At 34.7% G+C, this 16,109-nt stretch overlaps 1 protein-coding gene across 10 annotated transcripts in view; it reads right to left on the bottom strand.

Annotated features, from left to right (window-relative positions):
- The window catches only part of GRIK2 (glutamate ionotropic receptor kainate type subunit 2), a 742,533-nt gene that overhangs the window by 183,768 nt on the left and 542,656 nt on the right, over positions 1–16,109 (bottom strand). The window contains exon 12 of one of the 10 annotated variants that reach the window (XM_044924346.2): positions 10,788–10,948. The exons of the other annotated variants lie outside the window; for them this stretch is intronic. Within the exon in view, the coding sequence (XP_044780281.1) occupies positions 10,937–10,948 (12 nt within the window). The 3' untranslated portion in view covers positions 10,788–10,936. Of the gene's footprint in view, positions 1–10,787; positions 10,949–16,109 lie in introns of those variants that run through there. 10 annotated transcript variants of the gene reach the window in all.

The following is a 16,109-nucleotide window of genomic DNA, read 5'->3' as shown; positions in this document are numbered from 1 at the left end:
AACATGATATAAAGTCTTAAGATTTGTTTCAAAATAATGCAGGTGGCAAGCAAGTGTGCAGGAGCAGAGATGAAATAAAAATGGCCATGTGTTTATAATCCATGAGGCTTGGTGATGGGTACATGAAACTTCATTTTACTTTTCTATTCGTACATTTTGAGAAGTTGTATAAAACAATGTTTTGAAAGTATAGAATCAATGTAAATAAACTGAGCAAAATGTTAATAATGCATATTTCATGTTAGAATAACAGTTTTTTATATTGTTTCTCAATTTTATAATTTTTATCTACTGAAAATATATTTATTCCAAAGAAAAAGAAAAATATGTGTCATTTAAATATATGTGTATCCTTCCTTGAAAACTTTTACTAATCAAATGAAATGCAACTATGAACAATAAGTTAAATCTAGAGAATTTTTGTGGTCATTTTATTTAAGAATATAAAGACTGAGATACACATGAAAAGTTTTACCTGACCAAAACTTATCAGTTAACTTTAGTACAAATACAGCTTTCTTTTGATAGTAAATAATTTTAAAACATGAAAGGTGTAAATAGTTTAAGGACTCTTTAATTCTAATTTCTGAAAAGCAATCAATGTATTTGAGGGTAATGAATAATCAGCTCCCCTTTCATAATAAGTATTTTATCCTGAACAATTCTGATGAAGTATCTGATATCAAATATTAAATAACATGTTGAAGAAAGTACTATTGTATATCATAGCTATTGATTCTTAGCTTTTATATATATATATATATATATATATATATATATATATATATATCCATGGAGTTTTTCCAGGAGTAAGAGGGAACAATACTCAATTTGATTATATTTCTGAATCTTTCCATATCTACACAAAAACTCAGAACAATGACTAAATTATAAAAACATTATATATTCATGACTTCAGAAGGTAATTACTATTCATTCACTGGTTTAAAAGTTCACATAAATATATCTCATAGTAGAGTAAAATAAGCTTCTATTTTCTCATCTGTGAAACAATATGACAGGCTCTATCAATCACTATTTACTGGTAGACTAGGCAGAATGGGGATCCCTCCCAGAATTTATATAAGATTCCTTGAAGCAAGAAATACCAAAGGAATGATAAAAACGTAATGAATTGTACGAAGAAAAGATCAATGGAGTTGTTAGAAGAAGATTTGGGGAATACTTTGAGACTTAAACTATGAGCAAGAAAGACCAATATAGCAATTAATAATCATAGATTCTGGATTTATTAGTGATCCAAATTTCCTGATCAGCATCCAGAATCTATTTCCATGGCAGGTAGCTGCAGAGATGGGTATATTTAGTCTACCAGAATATAGTTGTCCAAAATAATGGACTAAAACATAGGGCACTGGCAATAGTGGGGGTCACACAGTTATAAGAATGACCTTGACTTTTGCCCACTTATAAGAAAGATCACATCCAGTTTGGGTTCTATTTAGCTAGCACTAATAATGGATATTCACAGGAGCCCAGCGGACAACATCATGTTTCAACTTGTCAGTGAACCAAATCTAGGTATTTAGAAGAACTGCTATGAATCGAGGGCCCTGGTTAGTCAGCAGCTATTTTAAGCTGTGAAGTGGAGGATAAAATTTTCCCCAAAGGGATAGTTACCTCTTTTCAGATAAAGCCAAGATGTCACTGCTGCCTGGATGACTGAGTTCTTCAATATGCTATTTCCACTTGATAAATGAAACTTTTACAGTCTTCCCATATAGTTAGTTACTAAAGCCTAAGTTGCCCTACCTCAAAATAGGACCATCAAGCCACAGAGTCACAAGGTTTCTATGGATCAGGCATTCATTTTCATCAGTGGTCTGGCTGCAAACTAACAGCTGTTTTTAAAAGGATGTAGATGGTGGCCATGCCTAGAAGGTGATGAGCTCAGAATTCTGAGGGAAAATTTCAGGTACACAACACCAAGAGGCAAAAGCATCAGCCACCGAGACTTACAGTCTAAAGGGGTCACTAGGATCGTGGGATTGAAAAGTACTAGAACTTTTCTACATGTAACTTTTTATGATTGGGAAGATTCCCTCTGGGCCTTAAGAAATGACATATTACAGGCAAACTCTTTTTATTACATACATATGTAGAAGCAACAAACACACTATGTTGAATTGGTCCAAAGGTCCCTTAACATAAGGCCATGTTAGATTCCTTCCTCTTTTGTGGATACTGACACTGATCAGCAGAATGTGGATGACTCATGAAACCAATGAGACTAGGCAGTATGGTGCCTTGGTCACCTATATCCAACAAAGCCATACAAATTTTCTTACCTGACCAAAGTTCTCAGATATACATGAACAGGAGTTTGCAGTCTTTAGTCTCTCTGGAAAACAGAAAGACTTTGTTCCAATCTCTGCTAATTCTTGTTCTTGAGTAAACTGGGATTGATAGAGATAGTGAGAGGGATCAGGGAGATGGAGGTGGAGAGCAGCTCCCCATCAGGAAGCAAGACTCATTTATCAATACTTTCAGTTTTGAGCAGTGTGTTGGTTGTTTGCTAATCACTCAAAGTTCCCATGTTTTGGGCCAGTCTAGTGATCTATATTAGATGGCAAGATCCTTAGTTTGAAATTATCTGTTTCACCAATGAGACCTGTTAATGCAGCAGCCACAGATACATTGCCTTTCAGCTAGAACCATGGGGATTTCTGTATTAAATTCATGATAATGCACTTTCTTCTACCTGATCAATTCACCCTTTGGACAGTATACCTCAGTACTACTTCCTGCTTTCTAGGCTCTAACCATTCATCAACAGCAAAAGATAGCCCCTTAATCTTTCTTCTTGCCCACTATTTGGATAAAAGCATTTGCTCCTAGACCCTAGGAATTGGTCTCAAACCATTAAACCCAGCTCATAAAGCCTGTGGCCTTGAAATTTTAGAAACCCATATCTCTATTCTTATCCCATTCTCACTGCCTATTTGCAGAAGTTCCTGTAGTCTGAATACTTAAATTCCTTTGTCAGTTAGATGCATTAGAAATCAGTCTGTTCTTTATTTTTAATGTTTTTTTTTTCTCTTTGTATTGTTCACAATGGGGTAAATTTATTCATTTTTTTAGCCTATCCTATCTCTTAGAGTATATTTTTTTATTTATTGGTAAATATTTTACCAAAATTCCAGCAAATTCTCAGGTATTATCTTTTTAAATATTACTTCTTTGCAATTATTTCCATTGTTTTCTTCTGGAACTCCTACTCAACATATGATGAAACTTCTCAATTTATTCTCCATTTTCCTTATCTCTTCTTTCAAAAATTATATATTTTTTATTTATCTATGTTTTTGTGTTGATTAAATTAATCACTATTTTTAACTCATTCTCTTTTCATGTTCAATATACCTAGTCTAATTTTTTTAATGACATTTTTACTACTTGTTAAACATTTATTATTTTTATTTTTCATATTTTCATATATAATTTTACTATATAATTTCTTTTCGTGCATTGTATATAGTTTTAAAAGATATTTTGCCTTTAGTTTTTATTTATAAAATATTGACAGTTGTACAAAATGTATTTTGCAAGGATAAAACCATGTTCTATTGTGTTTTTGTCAATATAAGCTTGCATTTTTTTTTGTTATTTTTGACCTATTTCATTCCCTCTCTCACTAGCTCAAGTATCCTCACAGATTCCTTTCAAGTGGTCCTATTATTTCTTTAATTCTGTGATCCCTTTCTCATCTTCCAATCCATAGCAATGTTTCAAAAGGATAGTTTGAGTTTCACATCCCCTGGTTATATTGGTGTTTGAATCTAGTTCTGAAATAATCAGGTAACTTGACAGAGTTCTTACTTACCTGACTGAATCTGTGCCTTTCTGTTTAACTAGAATCACAACTTTCAAATAAACCAAGCCTCCAATAGTTTAATGGAGAAGGAAATGGCAACCCACTCCAGTATTCTTGCCTGGAGAATCCTGTCTACAAAGGAGCCTGGTGGGCTGCTGTCCATAAGGTCACACAGAGTCAGACACGACTGAAGCAACTTAGCATGCATGCATGCATTGGAAAAGGAAATGGCAACCCACTCCAGTGTTCTTGCCTGGAGAATCCCAGGGACCGGGGAGCCTGGTGGGCTTCAGTCTATGGGGTCGCACAGAGTCGGACACGACTGAAGCGACTTAGGAGCAGCAGCAGCCAGAAGTTTAATGCTGCCTTCACAATGAACCACACCCAAGGTCCTGGTTTCAAGCAGTAAACCTGTTTTTACACTTAGACTTCACACAAAGTACTCTTGTACTGTTGATCCTGTTCGTGATGCCAGTTGTCTTGTTGTTCACACTGTTTGCTGAACCCAGGGTAGGCAAGGCATGAACTAAGAGGCTGGAAGAAGATGTGAGGAGTCATAGGAACTGCAGGCACGTCTATTCTCTCCTGGCTGGCACAGCAGCCATAACACAGCCTCTATCCTGGCTGACACAGCAGCTTTAGAAGCAGCCATAACATAGCCATTATATAACCTCATATAACACAACCATGATGTTGCTCCAATGTAGTAGCCCCAATGCAGCAGCAGCCAGGGCTTTCATGGTGAAGTTCATACAGGCATACTGCACAAAGTAGCCCATGACCAAGCGAATACCTTGTGATGTGCATGTGCAGTGCTATAAGTAAGCTCAGCTGTTACATAACTGTGCAAAATCATTGTTACAGAACATGGGGTGAGAGTGCATGAGAGCATGGGGTGAGAGTGTCTGACTGGCAACATCTTGTTGATTTCCTCACAATTTTTAATCAATGGATAATTCTAGACCAACAAGCTCTACTTATGCATCAGGGCCCTGGGGTTGATAGCTTTAGCTGGGTTTATTCTGCTTATTTTGCATGGATTTTTGTTTTGGGTATTAATCAAGGAGGAGCCTTAATTAGTTTTGGGGTCTTAGAGGAGTCTTCAAAGCCTGATATTTCTACATCATCTCGACAAGAAATAAAGGAGTAGGGTTTTTCCCCCTAAGTTTATTATAATATACATTCTTTCTGGCAAGATGGTTCAAAGAGGTAAAGATAGCAAATAGTAACCTAAGAGGGAAAATGAGGAAAATCGTATGGAAACCAGTGGCAAAGAATGCTTCAGAATAGGAAGGTGAATAAATAGCTTTTTACAGATCAAATAAGATAAAGCCTGACAAATATCTATGGGATTTAGCAACTTGGCAACATTAATAAGAGCAATTTTTGATGACATGTTTGCTCAAAAACAATTATTGGTGAGATATGAGATGCACTGTACAACCAAATAAAGAAGGAAAGGTAAAGATGATAAGGACGTTTGCCTCAGAGGGTAACTTGAAACATTGGGTGACTGCTGAAATATATTTTTCTTAATGAGAAATCATGGTCCTTTAAAAATACAAATGTAAATTGATCAGAAGTGAAAGGCTTAGATGTCTAAAGCAGAGAAAGAAAGAAACTTAGATCTAAAAATTCCTGAACACACAAGCTAGAATGGAAAAGAAAGATGGAAAGATAATCCCTGAGAAGGACCAATCTCTCCATCAAACCTACAAGAGGACAAAACAGCTGTTAATGAGCAGTGCTTGTAAATTCGATGATCAGCATTGAGGTAGGACATTCTTATCTAATGATTCTATTTCTCTTAGAAGCAGGAGAGCAGGTTTTCTGTTTAAGTTGGAGAGGGACTGGTAGACTTGAGAAGCAGAAAGAAACTTTAAGAACAGTGTTGCAGAATGTAAGAGAGTGTGGTAACTACAAAGAGTTTGTAGCAGTTGTGACAGAATTGACAGCTCATTTGGGATTACTATCAGTTATAGAGGCTCCTTTTTTCATGATGGGTTGATTTTCTCCAGCTGAGTTTACTTTTCTGAGTCAGGCCCAGTGGAGAAGATAATGACACAAATACAGGGTCAAGTTTTGCTGTAAAATGACAGAGGAAAAATAAATTCGGTACTAGAGAAGAATGTCTGTGACAATAAAAGAGAGAAACTAAGCTGGATATGGAGAAATACAATGAAGGAAAGAACTGATATATGAAAAACAAATAGATGATTGATCAACTCATAGGTTTGAGAGGGTCAAAATCAAGTGTAATGGGGTCAAATACATTTAAAAGTAAGAGGAAAGGAGTTGAATTTCTGAGTTACTGATCTAAAAGTTAGTGTATTTTGAGTCACAATAATGATTGTGATGCAATTGAGCCTGGTGGGCTACAGTCCAGGGGACGCAAAAAGTTGGACACGACTGAGTGACTAAGTATAGCATATAGGCATATATAAAATGTGGCTAAAAGGCTCCTGGGAATGAACAACTCAAGAAGTTTGGGTCCATGGTGATGAATGAGTCATCTATAAAGACATTGAAGACATAAAGACATAAAAACAAAAAAGACATAAAGACAAAAAAAATTTATATAAAGACATAAAATCAACTATCTTAAAGTGATCCAGTGGTTAAAGTTAACAGTGGATGAGTAACTGTGATTAAGAAGTGAGTGGAGGATAACTTAAAAAAGAGAAGGAAGAGTATATCCAGAGACATGCACCTCAAAGAAGCATGGCTTTTCTGGAGCTTAGAGAATTCATGAACTGGGAACAGCAATAAGGAGAGTGGTATTGGGTACTGAGGTATTCAATTATATTCTGGTTTTTCTTTTTCTGAGCACATAGTTGACTATACTCCTTTCTTGTCATGAAGTTGAGCATAGTCATTTGCTATTTTGGTTAATGGAATAAAAGGAGAAGCAGTATGCTTTCATTTCTAAGAAGAAACTTTTAAGAGACAGTGTCCAATTCAAAATGTTCCCACTCTTTCCCTGATGTGATCAATCAGCAATGCTCACATGGCAGTGGCTCCATCAGCTTGGCTTCTAATGAGAAAATATGGAGCAGAACACTCAGCTGGCCTTTAATCCATACATAGTTGAAGTGAGAAACAATTTCTGTAGGTAAAAACTACAGACATTTGGGTTTAGCTCATGATGTCTGATCCAGTCTTTCTTATAAATCTGACCCAGCCTTTCATACTGGAGCACCAAAGAATTGAGTCTTTCAATTTGTGGTGCAGAGGACTCTTGAGAGTCTCTTGCGGAGCAAGGAGATCAAACAATTCAATCCTAAAGGAAATGAACCCCGAATATTTACTGAAGGACTGATGCTAAATCTGAAGCTCCAATACTTTGGCCAACTGATGAGAAGAGCCAACTCATTGGAAAACACCCTGATGCTGGGAAAAATGAATGGCAGGAGGAGAATGGGGTGACGGAGGATGAGATGGTTAGATGGCATCACTGACTCAATGGACATGCGTTTCAGCAAACTCTGGGAAAGGGTGAAGGACAAGGAAGCCTGATTTGCTGTAGTCCATGGGGTTGCAAAGATTTTGACATGACTTAGTGACTGAACCGGAGAAGGCAATGGCACCCCACTCCAGTACTCTTGCCTGGAAAATCCCATGGACTGAGGAGCCTGGTAGGCTGCAGTCCATGGGGTCGTGAAGAGTCGGACACGACTGAGCGACTTCACTTTCAGTTTTCACTTTCATGCATTGGAGAAGGAAATGGCATCCCACTCCAGTGTTCTTGCCTGGAGAATCCCAGGGACGGGGGAGCCTGGTGGGCTGCCGTCTATGGGGTCGCACAGAGTCGGACACAACTGAAGTGACTTAGCAGCAGCAGCAGTGATTGAACAACAAAAATAGCCTCTCAAGGTAAGTGAGGTGAGACAGAGTAGCCATCATGGACAGGCCTACAGAGAGAGAGCAATTTGAACAGGAGAGAGGCCAAACATGGTAGGAAATAGCCAAGGAAGAGAATGGAAATGAAGGAAGATTATTAATGATGGAGGGTAGGGATACAGAGAATATAATAAATGGCTTGTGAGAAAGGAAGCAAGGGGTAACACAGGTCAGAGCAAAGTCAAAATATCCCAGCACATTGTACAGATAAAAATACAGGAATAATAAATAGACCAGTTAGTCTTAGAGTGTTTATAATGTCTGATAATAAAATTGTGTGGTACATTTTGTTTAAAAAATCCTCTCATGTTTAAAAAATACACTATTAAGGACACAAATTGCAAGTTTCATGGCTTTCTACAAAATTCTGACACATACTGCTTGTTTTAGGAGTAGGATCTGGTGCCAACCCTCTCCTCTTCCTTCTCTCTTGTCACAGATGTATTAGGTGAAATAGGCATAAAATTTGACATTTGGATGGTCCTGTCCACAGATTCCAGAGAGGATGTGGACTTTTCCTTATTTGTTTATTCTATTGATAATTTCAATAGGAAGCAGACTGAGTAGAAGAGGCAGTGAGATGTCTGGGTTTATGTTTTCATTCATTTCAGATACTTGCTATCCTTTCTAGCAGGAAAAAAGAAAAAAAAAAAAACTACTAATGACAGGTAACACTTACTGAAAGCTTATAATACACCTGGCATTATTCTTAGCATTTAGGATGTTTTATGTCATTTAATCTTTACATGAAGTTTATGCTTTTATCAATATTCTTTTTCAGGTTAAAAAAATAAAAGTGAGGCTCAGGGACTTAGGCAAGTTGCTCAAAATCAGCCTATGATAATAAATAGAGGGGGATTTGGAAATCTGGCTCATTGCAGTTATTCTACTGGTTATAATTTTAAAGCATTTTCAATACAAAAATATATTTGATGGACTGATTATCTTTCAACATAGAATGAAAATGTATTAAGGAATAATGAATTGAAGAATAGATTTCACTGAGGATAGCAAATGAAGCCATGATCAAATCTCCACTAAATTATCTAAGTTCATATTGAACTTTAACCATGAGAAATTGTCCTTGACAACAACATTGAATCTTAATTCATTCAAACAATACCTATTTTTTTCTCAGATATTTTTATTCCTTTAAAATTATTAATATACATATACATACTTTTATACTGCTTGTATAAATTAATAGACATATATACCACACGCCTATAAAAATATATGTAAACATGCATGTTTGTCTATGTGTAATTGTACTATTACAACAATTACTTTAAAAAATTATGAAGGTCAAGTTTACTTGTCTTAAAAAACACTTAAACAATACACCATGACTTATATAGAGACACAAAGAGAACACATCAAAACATTAGTATTATTTGTATGCATATTACATATTCTGTTTTAATTAGAAAATTCAACCTTGCCTGCTATGACAAACTATAATATAAATAATTTATGTAGAGAGATGCATGGGAATGAATCTGTCTACCTTAGCAAATACATAAAAGCAACGTCATTTACTTCAGGTCTTAGAATGACCTGAAAGTACTGCCTGGCAACAAGATTCATCATAATTCAAAAAATTTCTTTACACTGTGAAAGACTGATTTGAAAACAGAAGGACACTAGTTGTTTGGTTACTATGGCTTTTCCTGGCAGGAATCCAGGTATTACAACTGCACAACCTTACAAACAGCATAGGAATTGACTGTTTGAACAAAGGGTCTCAGCTGGGTCATGAGTGGTGCACATTAATTCTCACTGTGCATTGATGAGCTCTCTTTGAACTTTGCCAAGGTTTAAACAATGATGACAGGCCTCTGGCACTGTCCGAAAACATGGGCCTTGAACTATACTTCAAGAATGAAGCTTTTCGTTTGTTTTTGTAGGAAACCACATTTTGGTCATTTAGACCAGTTATCAGCTTTCATTAGATCTGGAGTCTTAAGGAAATTTGAAAGTATCAGAAAAGAATTTTTTGCTACATCCATCTTCTAAAGCAAAGAACCTAATGTTGCTCTTAAATTAATCTTTAAAGGTTATATAGTTAAATCCCATGGTAAGAAAAGTATCTGCAAACCTTTTAATGGTATGATAATAAGATAAAATGTATAGACGGAATCAAATGAAATCTGTGGCATTTCATTTTATGTGGTATTTCATTTTAATGTATAAAAATACCAATTTTATGTTTCAACCTAATATTGCTAGTTACATAATTAATTGATTTGCCTAAACATTTTTTCCTTACATTTTGACTTCTAAATACTGACACCTGATTACATTTTTATTTGTAATGTTGATCCCAAGATAAGAGATCATTATACTCTGTTTTAAAACATTAATTAGCTTTTTTTAAGCAAGGAAAATGAAACAAAATAGTTACATGTGTATGTGTGCACACTTGCATATACATATTCCTGCAATTGATTCATCATAATTGTTGACTGATAGACGTTGTTGACTAGTGAATAATATTTTAGGAGAAAGTGATAATGAATAATTTATACTGATTTGTAAACCTTGTTTTCTTTTACAGTGGTGACTGGTGTTTATACAAAAACAGTTCTTGAACACATTTTCTGATTCACAACTCTGATCATGTTAGATCTTTCATGACGCATTCACAATGCCATCTCACCACACACCTTTAGCATGCTTCCAATCTTAGATATTCTCTCTTTGTGCTGGATTTACTCCCCAGCCCTCCTGGGTGCATCATGACATGTGATTCTTTAATCAGTCACTTGTGGTAATTGTATATTCATATCTAGTTTCTGTACCACATTACATATTCTAAAGGGAGGAGTGTGACACACTGCCACACAAGTCTATCTCTGTGACACGGATAGTGACTGGCACACAGCAGAGGAAAAAGCAGCAGTCCTTCAGTGAATAAATGAAACAAAAGTCCTTTGGGCTTCTTGTTGAATATATTTATTCTCAACGATATTAACAACATTGCTCTCTTTTTTTTATAACTCCTATGGTTTTATTTAATTAAATATTATGTATTTAATTTTGATGTTTTCTCATGTGGGAATGGGGTCGGGAAAATGTCATTTCCCAAAGAAATAAAATTGACAATACTGAAATCCAATATACAATGAAAGGCATTAAGTGTTTGTAGAGATATCCCGCCAGTTGCATTTCCAGAAGGATTAAATGATCAGAAGAATAGTTTTAATTCTGAAACTAAAATGAAGGAAATACGAAGTCAGAGATTTTGAGCTGGCATTTGCTGAGTACACTGCCAACTCTATCATCCTCATAGTCTAGCTCTGAGGTAGACTCCAAAACTAAGAAGCCCAACTTTAAAGATAAGGCCTGGGTCTCAAACAAAATGCGAAATGAAAGATCAGATGTGAGCCTTTTGTATAAAAGCAACATGCCCTAGCACACTCATACTCAGTGGGTCAACTAAAATAAAGACCATGCCAGAGTTTAAGCTTTCTAAGGCCCTTGCACGGTTTTGATATTGGCAGCTTGTTAAGCATGCTTGCTAAAATTGCCACTAAAATAATAAAAAGTAAATAAAGGTTATAACTTTAGACTAATAGAGGAAGAAAGGATTGAGACCAAAGAAAATCCATTCAATCCAAAATAAATCAAGAAAAAAAGAAAAAGGGAGCAAATTTAGATGATAAAAATGAAATTGTCTTGAGAGATTATCATTGTGTCTTAATTACTTATCCATCTAATCAAGAAGCTACCTACTTTTTCTAAGGTTCTTATCATAACACATGCCCTCCTATTATTTCATCTTGTATTATCTGATATATCTGACAATATTTGCTAGAGAAACATTTAAAACTGACATTCCTATGTGCCTACATTTGGGATACAAAGTATTTCAGAATGCTTTTATCTATTATTCTCTAGCTGTGACTAATTTCTCCATTTTTAATTTCTCATAAGTTCGACAATCTTACCCCAATTTTTTTTTTCTTTTTCAGAAGGAATCTGTGATGATAGGAGAGCTATGGCTTAGAATAAAATCACAGGTATGATGTGAAGTTTATTACACTTCGCTAGTGTACAGAGGTGGAGAAGGAAATGGCAGCCCACTGCAGTGTTCTTGCCTGAAGAATCCCAGGGACGGTGGAGCCTGGTGGGTTGCCGTCTATGGGGTCACACAGAGTCGGACACGACTGAAGCGACTTAGCAGCAGCAGCAGTGTACAGAGGAGTAGAGGCAAGATGGACCATTTATACCCATCCATCTATTCTATGAATATTGTTTAACCATCTCTACTCTGTGTGTTGGGTGTTATGGGAGGTACCAAGAGGAAGATGAAATCATTCCTGCCTCAGTGAAGGCACTGACACCTGCATGGTGGAAACAATGTATGCAAGTTGACAGCCAGAATATGAGTGTTGGGGAAATTAATTTGAGGCATATCCCTATTTATAAGTAGTTTTATAGGTGGAGTTGGTCAAACTGACATGGATGGGAAAATAGGGTTAATTTATTTAAGAAAGCCTCATTAAGAATCTGGTGAAGGACAGGGAAGCCTGGTGTGCTGCAGTCCATGGGGTCACAAAGAGTCATAAATGAGCGACTGAACAACAACATTAAAAATCTATTGTGTCTTAGGCACTGTGTTAAGTCCTAGAGATACAGATTATCCCAAAGCATATATTGTAAACAGAGAGAAAAGCCTGAAGATATATCTACTGAATAACAGAAAGTGACATCAGAGAGACTATTTGGAATCTAAATGTTGCTTAAAAAAATTAATCTCAGGTGAAAGAAAAAAGTATAGAGCATCATAAGGTATCAAAGATAATCATTTCTAAAGAGAAGAAAATACAAGGACTAAATATTTTATATTGTCTAATACTAAACAATTGACACATAAAGAAGTATATATTATACATTTGTACTTGAATACATCCCATATACAATATCTTTGATATTCCAAAATCCAACTTGAATCTTGATTTTAAAAATTTGATCCGAAATATCATCCTAATTAAATATGTGAAAAATAAACTTTTCTCTTCAATGACTTTAGCAAGCTGAATGCCCTTGAGGAACCAGAAAACCTTAAGTATAATTAAAAATGACTAGGAAATTCTATGGGTGAAGACACATGCTTTAGCATAAAACAACATTGGTTAATGTTAGTGTAATTACACACTAACAAATAAATGCATTCTCAATAGACTGTTCTTAATTAATAAAAATAAACCCATCTGGCAAAGAGATACAGAAATCTTTTGTTAATCCTGTCTTCAAAAGTATTCTTAATCAGATCAGAGTTATCTTAAATTGAATTGTTTTTCAATGCACTTAAATGAACCTGACCAAGTTCATTCTTTTAGTCATGTGTGATGTTATATAAACTAACATCTTTTAGGTAGAACTACATTCTAAAATTAAATTAACTGCAGTGCTAAATATAGTATATTGGAAAAAGCATCTGTCATTTTCTCACAATTTAAGCTTAAAAACTTCCTTGATCCTTTTCCTTCCAGGTAGGATTAGATATATACCCCTCAATCTTCCCAAATATCTTGCAAATATCTCTATTATTGCATTACCTGAAGTATATAAAATGTATTTATGTGCCTATGTCACCTAGGATTCATACTTACCTTTAGTCTTCAGTGGCTAAAATTAGGACAGACTGAAAAATGCTGAGTTACTAGTACTGAATTATATTTTTATTTAGGGCAAAGAGTCAGACATGAGTGAGAGACTAACACTTTCACTTAGGGATATACTGAAGAATATAATTTTTTGGCCATTGCATTATTTTCACTATTCAAGTTTACTTTGAAAAGCAATTCCACATAACTCCTGTGGAAGGAAAATCCAGGCACAGTTAAAAAAATGGTATTTATTCTATTAAGAAAATTCATTCTATGGTTGTATTTTTTAAATTATTTTAATTTTTGTTTAGAACTTTGTTATTGTTTAGATTTGTTTTATGTTCTAAAGAAAAGGTCACCTTAAAAAAGTCACATTTATTTAAAATAGAGAACCAACAGGGACCTACTGTATAGCAGATGGTACTCTGCTCAATACTCTGTAATAACCTAAATAGGAAAAGAATTTGAAAAATTATAGATACGTGTATATCTGTAACTGAATCACTTTGCTGTACACCTGAAACAAACACATTGTTAATAAACTATACCCTAATATAAAATAATTTTATATCTGTTTCAGTTACATTTATTCTGCTTTTCTTATCATAGATGCAAGTCAGTGCTTATGATTAACTAACACCTTATACCACAGACAAATGAATTTTTCAGTCTACTGCTTCAACAGTGTCACTGCAAATTCACTCTCTGAGTCAAATATAAACTCCTTATTATTGAATTCAAATAATTCTAGATTTTTTATCTGTTCCTGTGGGCAATTTTCTCCCAGAATACCTTTGCCCTTATTGTTCTACTTTCATTTTTATATAGTACTTACTTGTTTGAGTCATCATCACATCCTCAATTTCAAACTTTCTTCATTCTAATCTGTTTTCTCCTATTCATTTAAGAAGCTTTTTACAAAAGTTTTCTTTCTTTTTTAAGAAGCTTTTCCTGACTATGTCAAAGAAAAGTTTCAATGCCTGGCAGTGTGAGACTGATTAGCTATGCACTGTTTTGTCAGAGGCAAAATTATATATAGGAGTGTATAGAAGTCTCCATACATCTATAGGAACCTCTATAATCCCGATCTAGCTTTTTACTTCTTCTAAAGTTTCTAATTATGTCTTATGGTATTTTTTTCTGATAATATTTATACCTAAAATATTCATTTTACCAAATTTTAAGTATTATAAGTTCAACAATCTTGTTTGAAGAAAGTAGTAATAAGTAGTAAAGAAAGTAGTAATAAATGGGGGATATTTATTCAATAATATATAGTTACAAAATAAAATAATCCTTACGACTGGTTTTTACTATAATATTACAACCAAATAGTAAATTACCAGGAGTTCATTATTAGGTAAATAATTAGGGAAATTTTAAAAATCTTGAGAATACATCAAAATTTTTAATTTGTTTTTAAATTTATGTTTAAAAAACACAAATATTTCTAAAGATAATGTCAATGTTACTGCAAAAGTAAACAGAAAAGATAAAATAGAACCATTATATTTAAAAGATATTATAATGCTGTAGTTAACACTCTTTCCCAGGAGAGATATTCAATAAGCAGTTGCTATTAAGTAAGTATCAACTATGGGATAATTTCTTGTGAATAGTAATCTATTATACAGTATAAATCAGAATTGTACTAATCTATGATCTCCTGATTTTGAAGTAACTTTCTCAATAGTTTGTCTCTGAACTACTTAACGGTCCATTTCCACTTTCAACAACTTGCTGTTTTAATGACTGAGAAAATAGTTCAGTTACAGAGAACTACATTAGTCCTTCTTAACATGTCATGCACTCTTCCAAGTACTTAGCTCTAATGTCTGAGTTAACAGAAGATTTCTCATTTAAAGTAAAAATCAATTTTTTACACTGCTTTTTTTTTTTTTCCAAAGGAAAATTATTAACTAATATGTCTGACAGAGGATGAGATGGCTGGATGGCATCACTGACTCGATGGACATGAGTCCGGGTGAAATCTGGGAGTTGGTGGTGGACAGGGAAGCCTGGAGTGCTACGATTCATGGGGTCGCAAAGAGTCGGACACGACTGAGCGATGGAACTGAACTGATGTCTGACTTAGACTATTTGGTTGTATATCTTCATGAAGAGAGTGGAAAGAATTCAGACATTTACTTAAGTATAAGTCCAACCAGTGTGGACTTAAGTCCGCACTGGTGGACTTACTGAACAAACTGCATGTGGTAAAAGAACTAAATATGAAAAACAAAAATGTTAAGACTCTTAAATAATAGAATATCTTAATGAGTTCCTAAGGAAGGATTTCTCCAACAAAGAAAGGAAAACATCATAACTCTGGGAAAAAATAAGTAAATCAACAAACTCAAACTTTAAACAGTCTATTCCAAAATTCACACAAACACAAACACATACACATACTTTAAACAAATTAAAAGACAATATCCTAACCAGGAAAAATATTTGCATTAGTATACAAAAAGTATAACAAATACCATATATCAAAAAGGAAAGGTGAAGGAAGTAAGTAGGAAAATCAGAGGAGGAGAAACTAACTAAAAAGTCAATCAACGTGGAAGGAGTGGGGGAAGAGACTGCTAATAAAGGAATTACAAGTTAAAGCAATGGGATGCCTTATCTCCTGACTGTGTGTTTTAGTCCCTTAGTTGTGTCCAACTCTTTGCAATCCCATGGACTGGAATCCACCAAGCTCCTCCGTTCATGAAATTCTCTAGGCAAGAATATTAACTCTAATATTCTTAGAGTTA

Source organism: Bubalus bubalis, chromosome 10, assembly GCF_019923935.1.
Source record: "Bubalus bubalis isolate 160015118507 breed Murrah chromosome 10, NDDB_SH_1, whole genome shotgun sequence".
Classification (NCBI taxonomy): Eukaryota; Metazoa; Chordata; class Mammalia; order Artiodactyla; family Bovidae; genus Bubalus; species Bubalus bubalis.
This window is presented reverse-complemented; position numbering and strand designations above follow the sequence as displayed.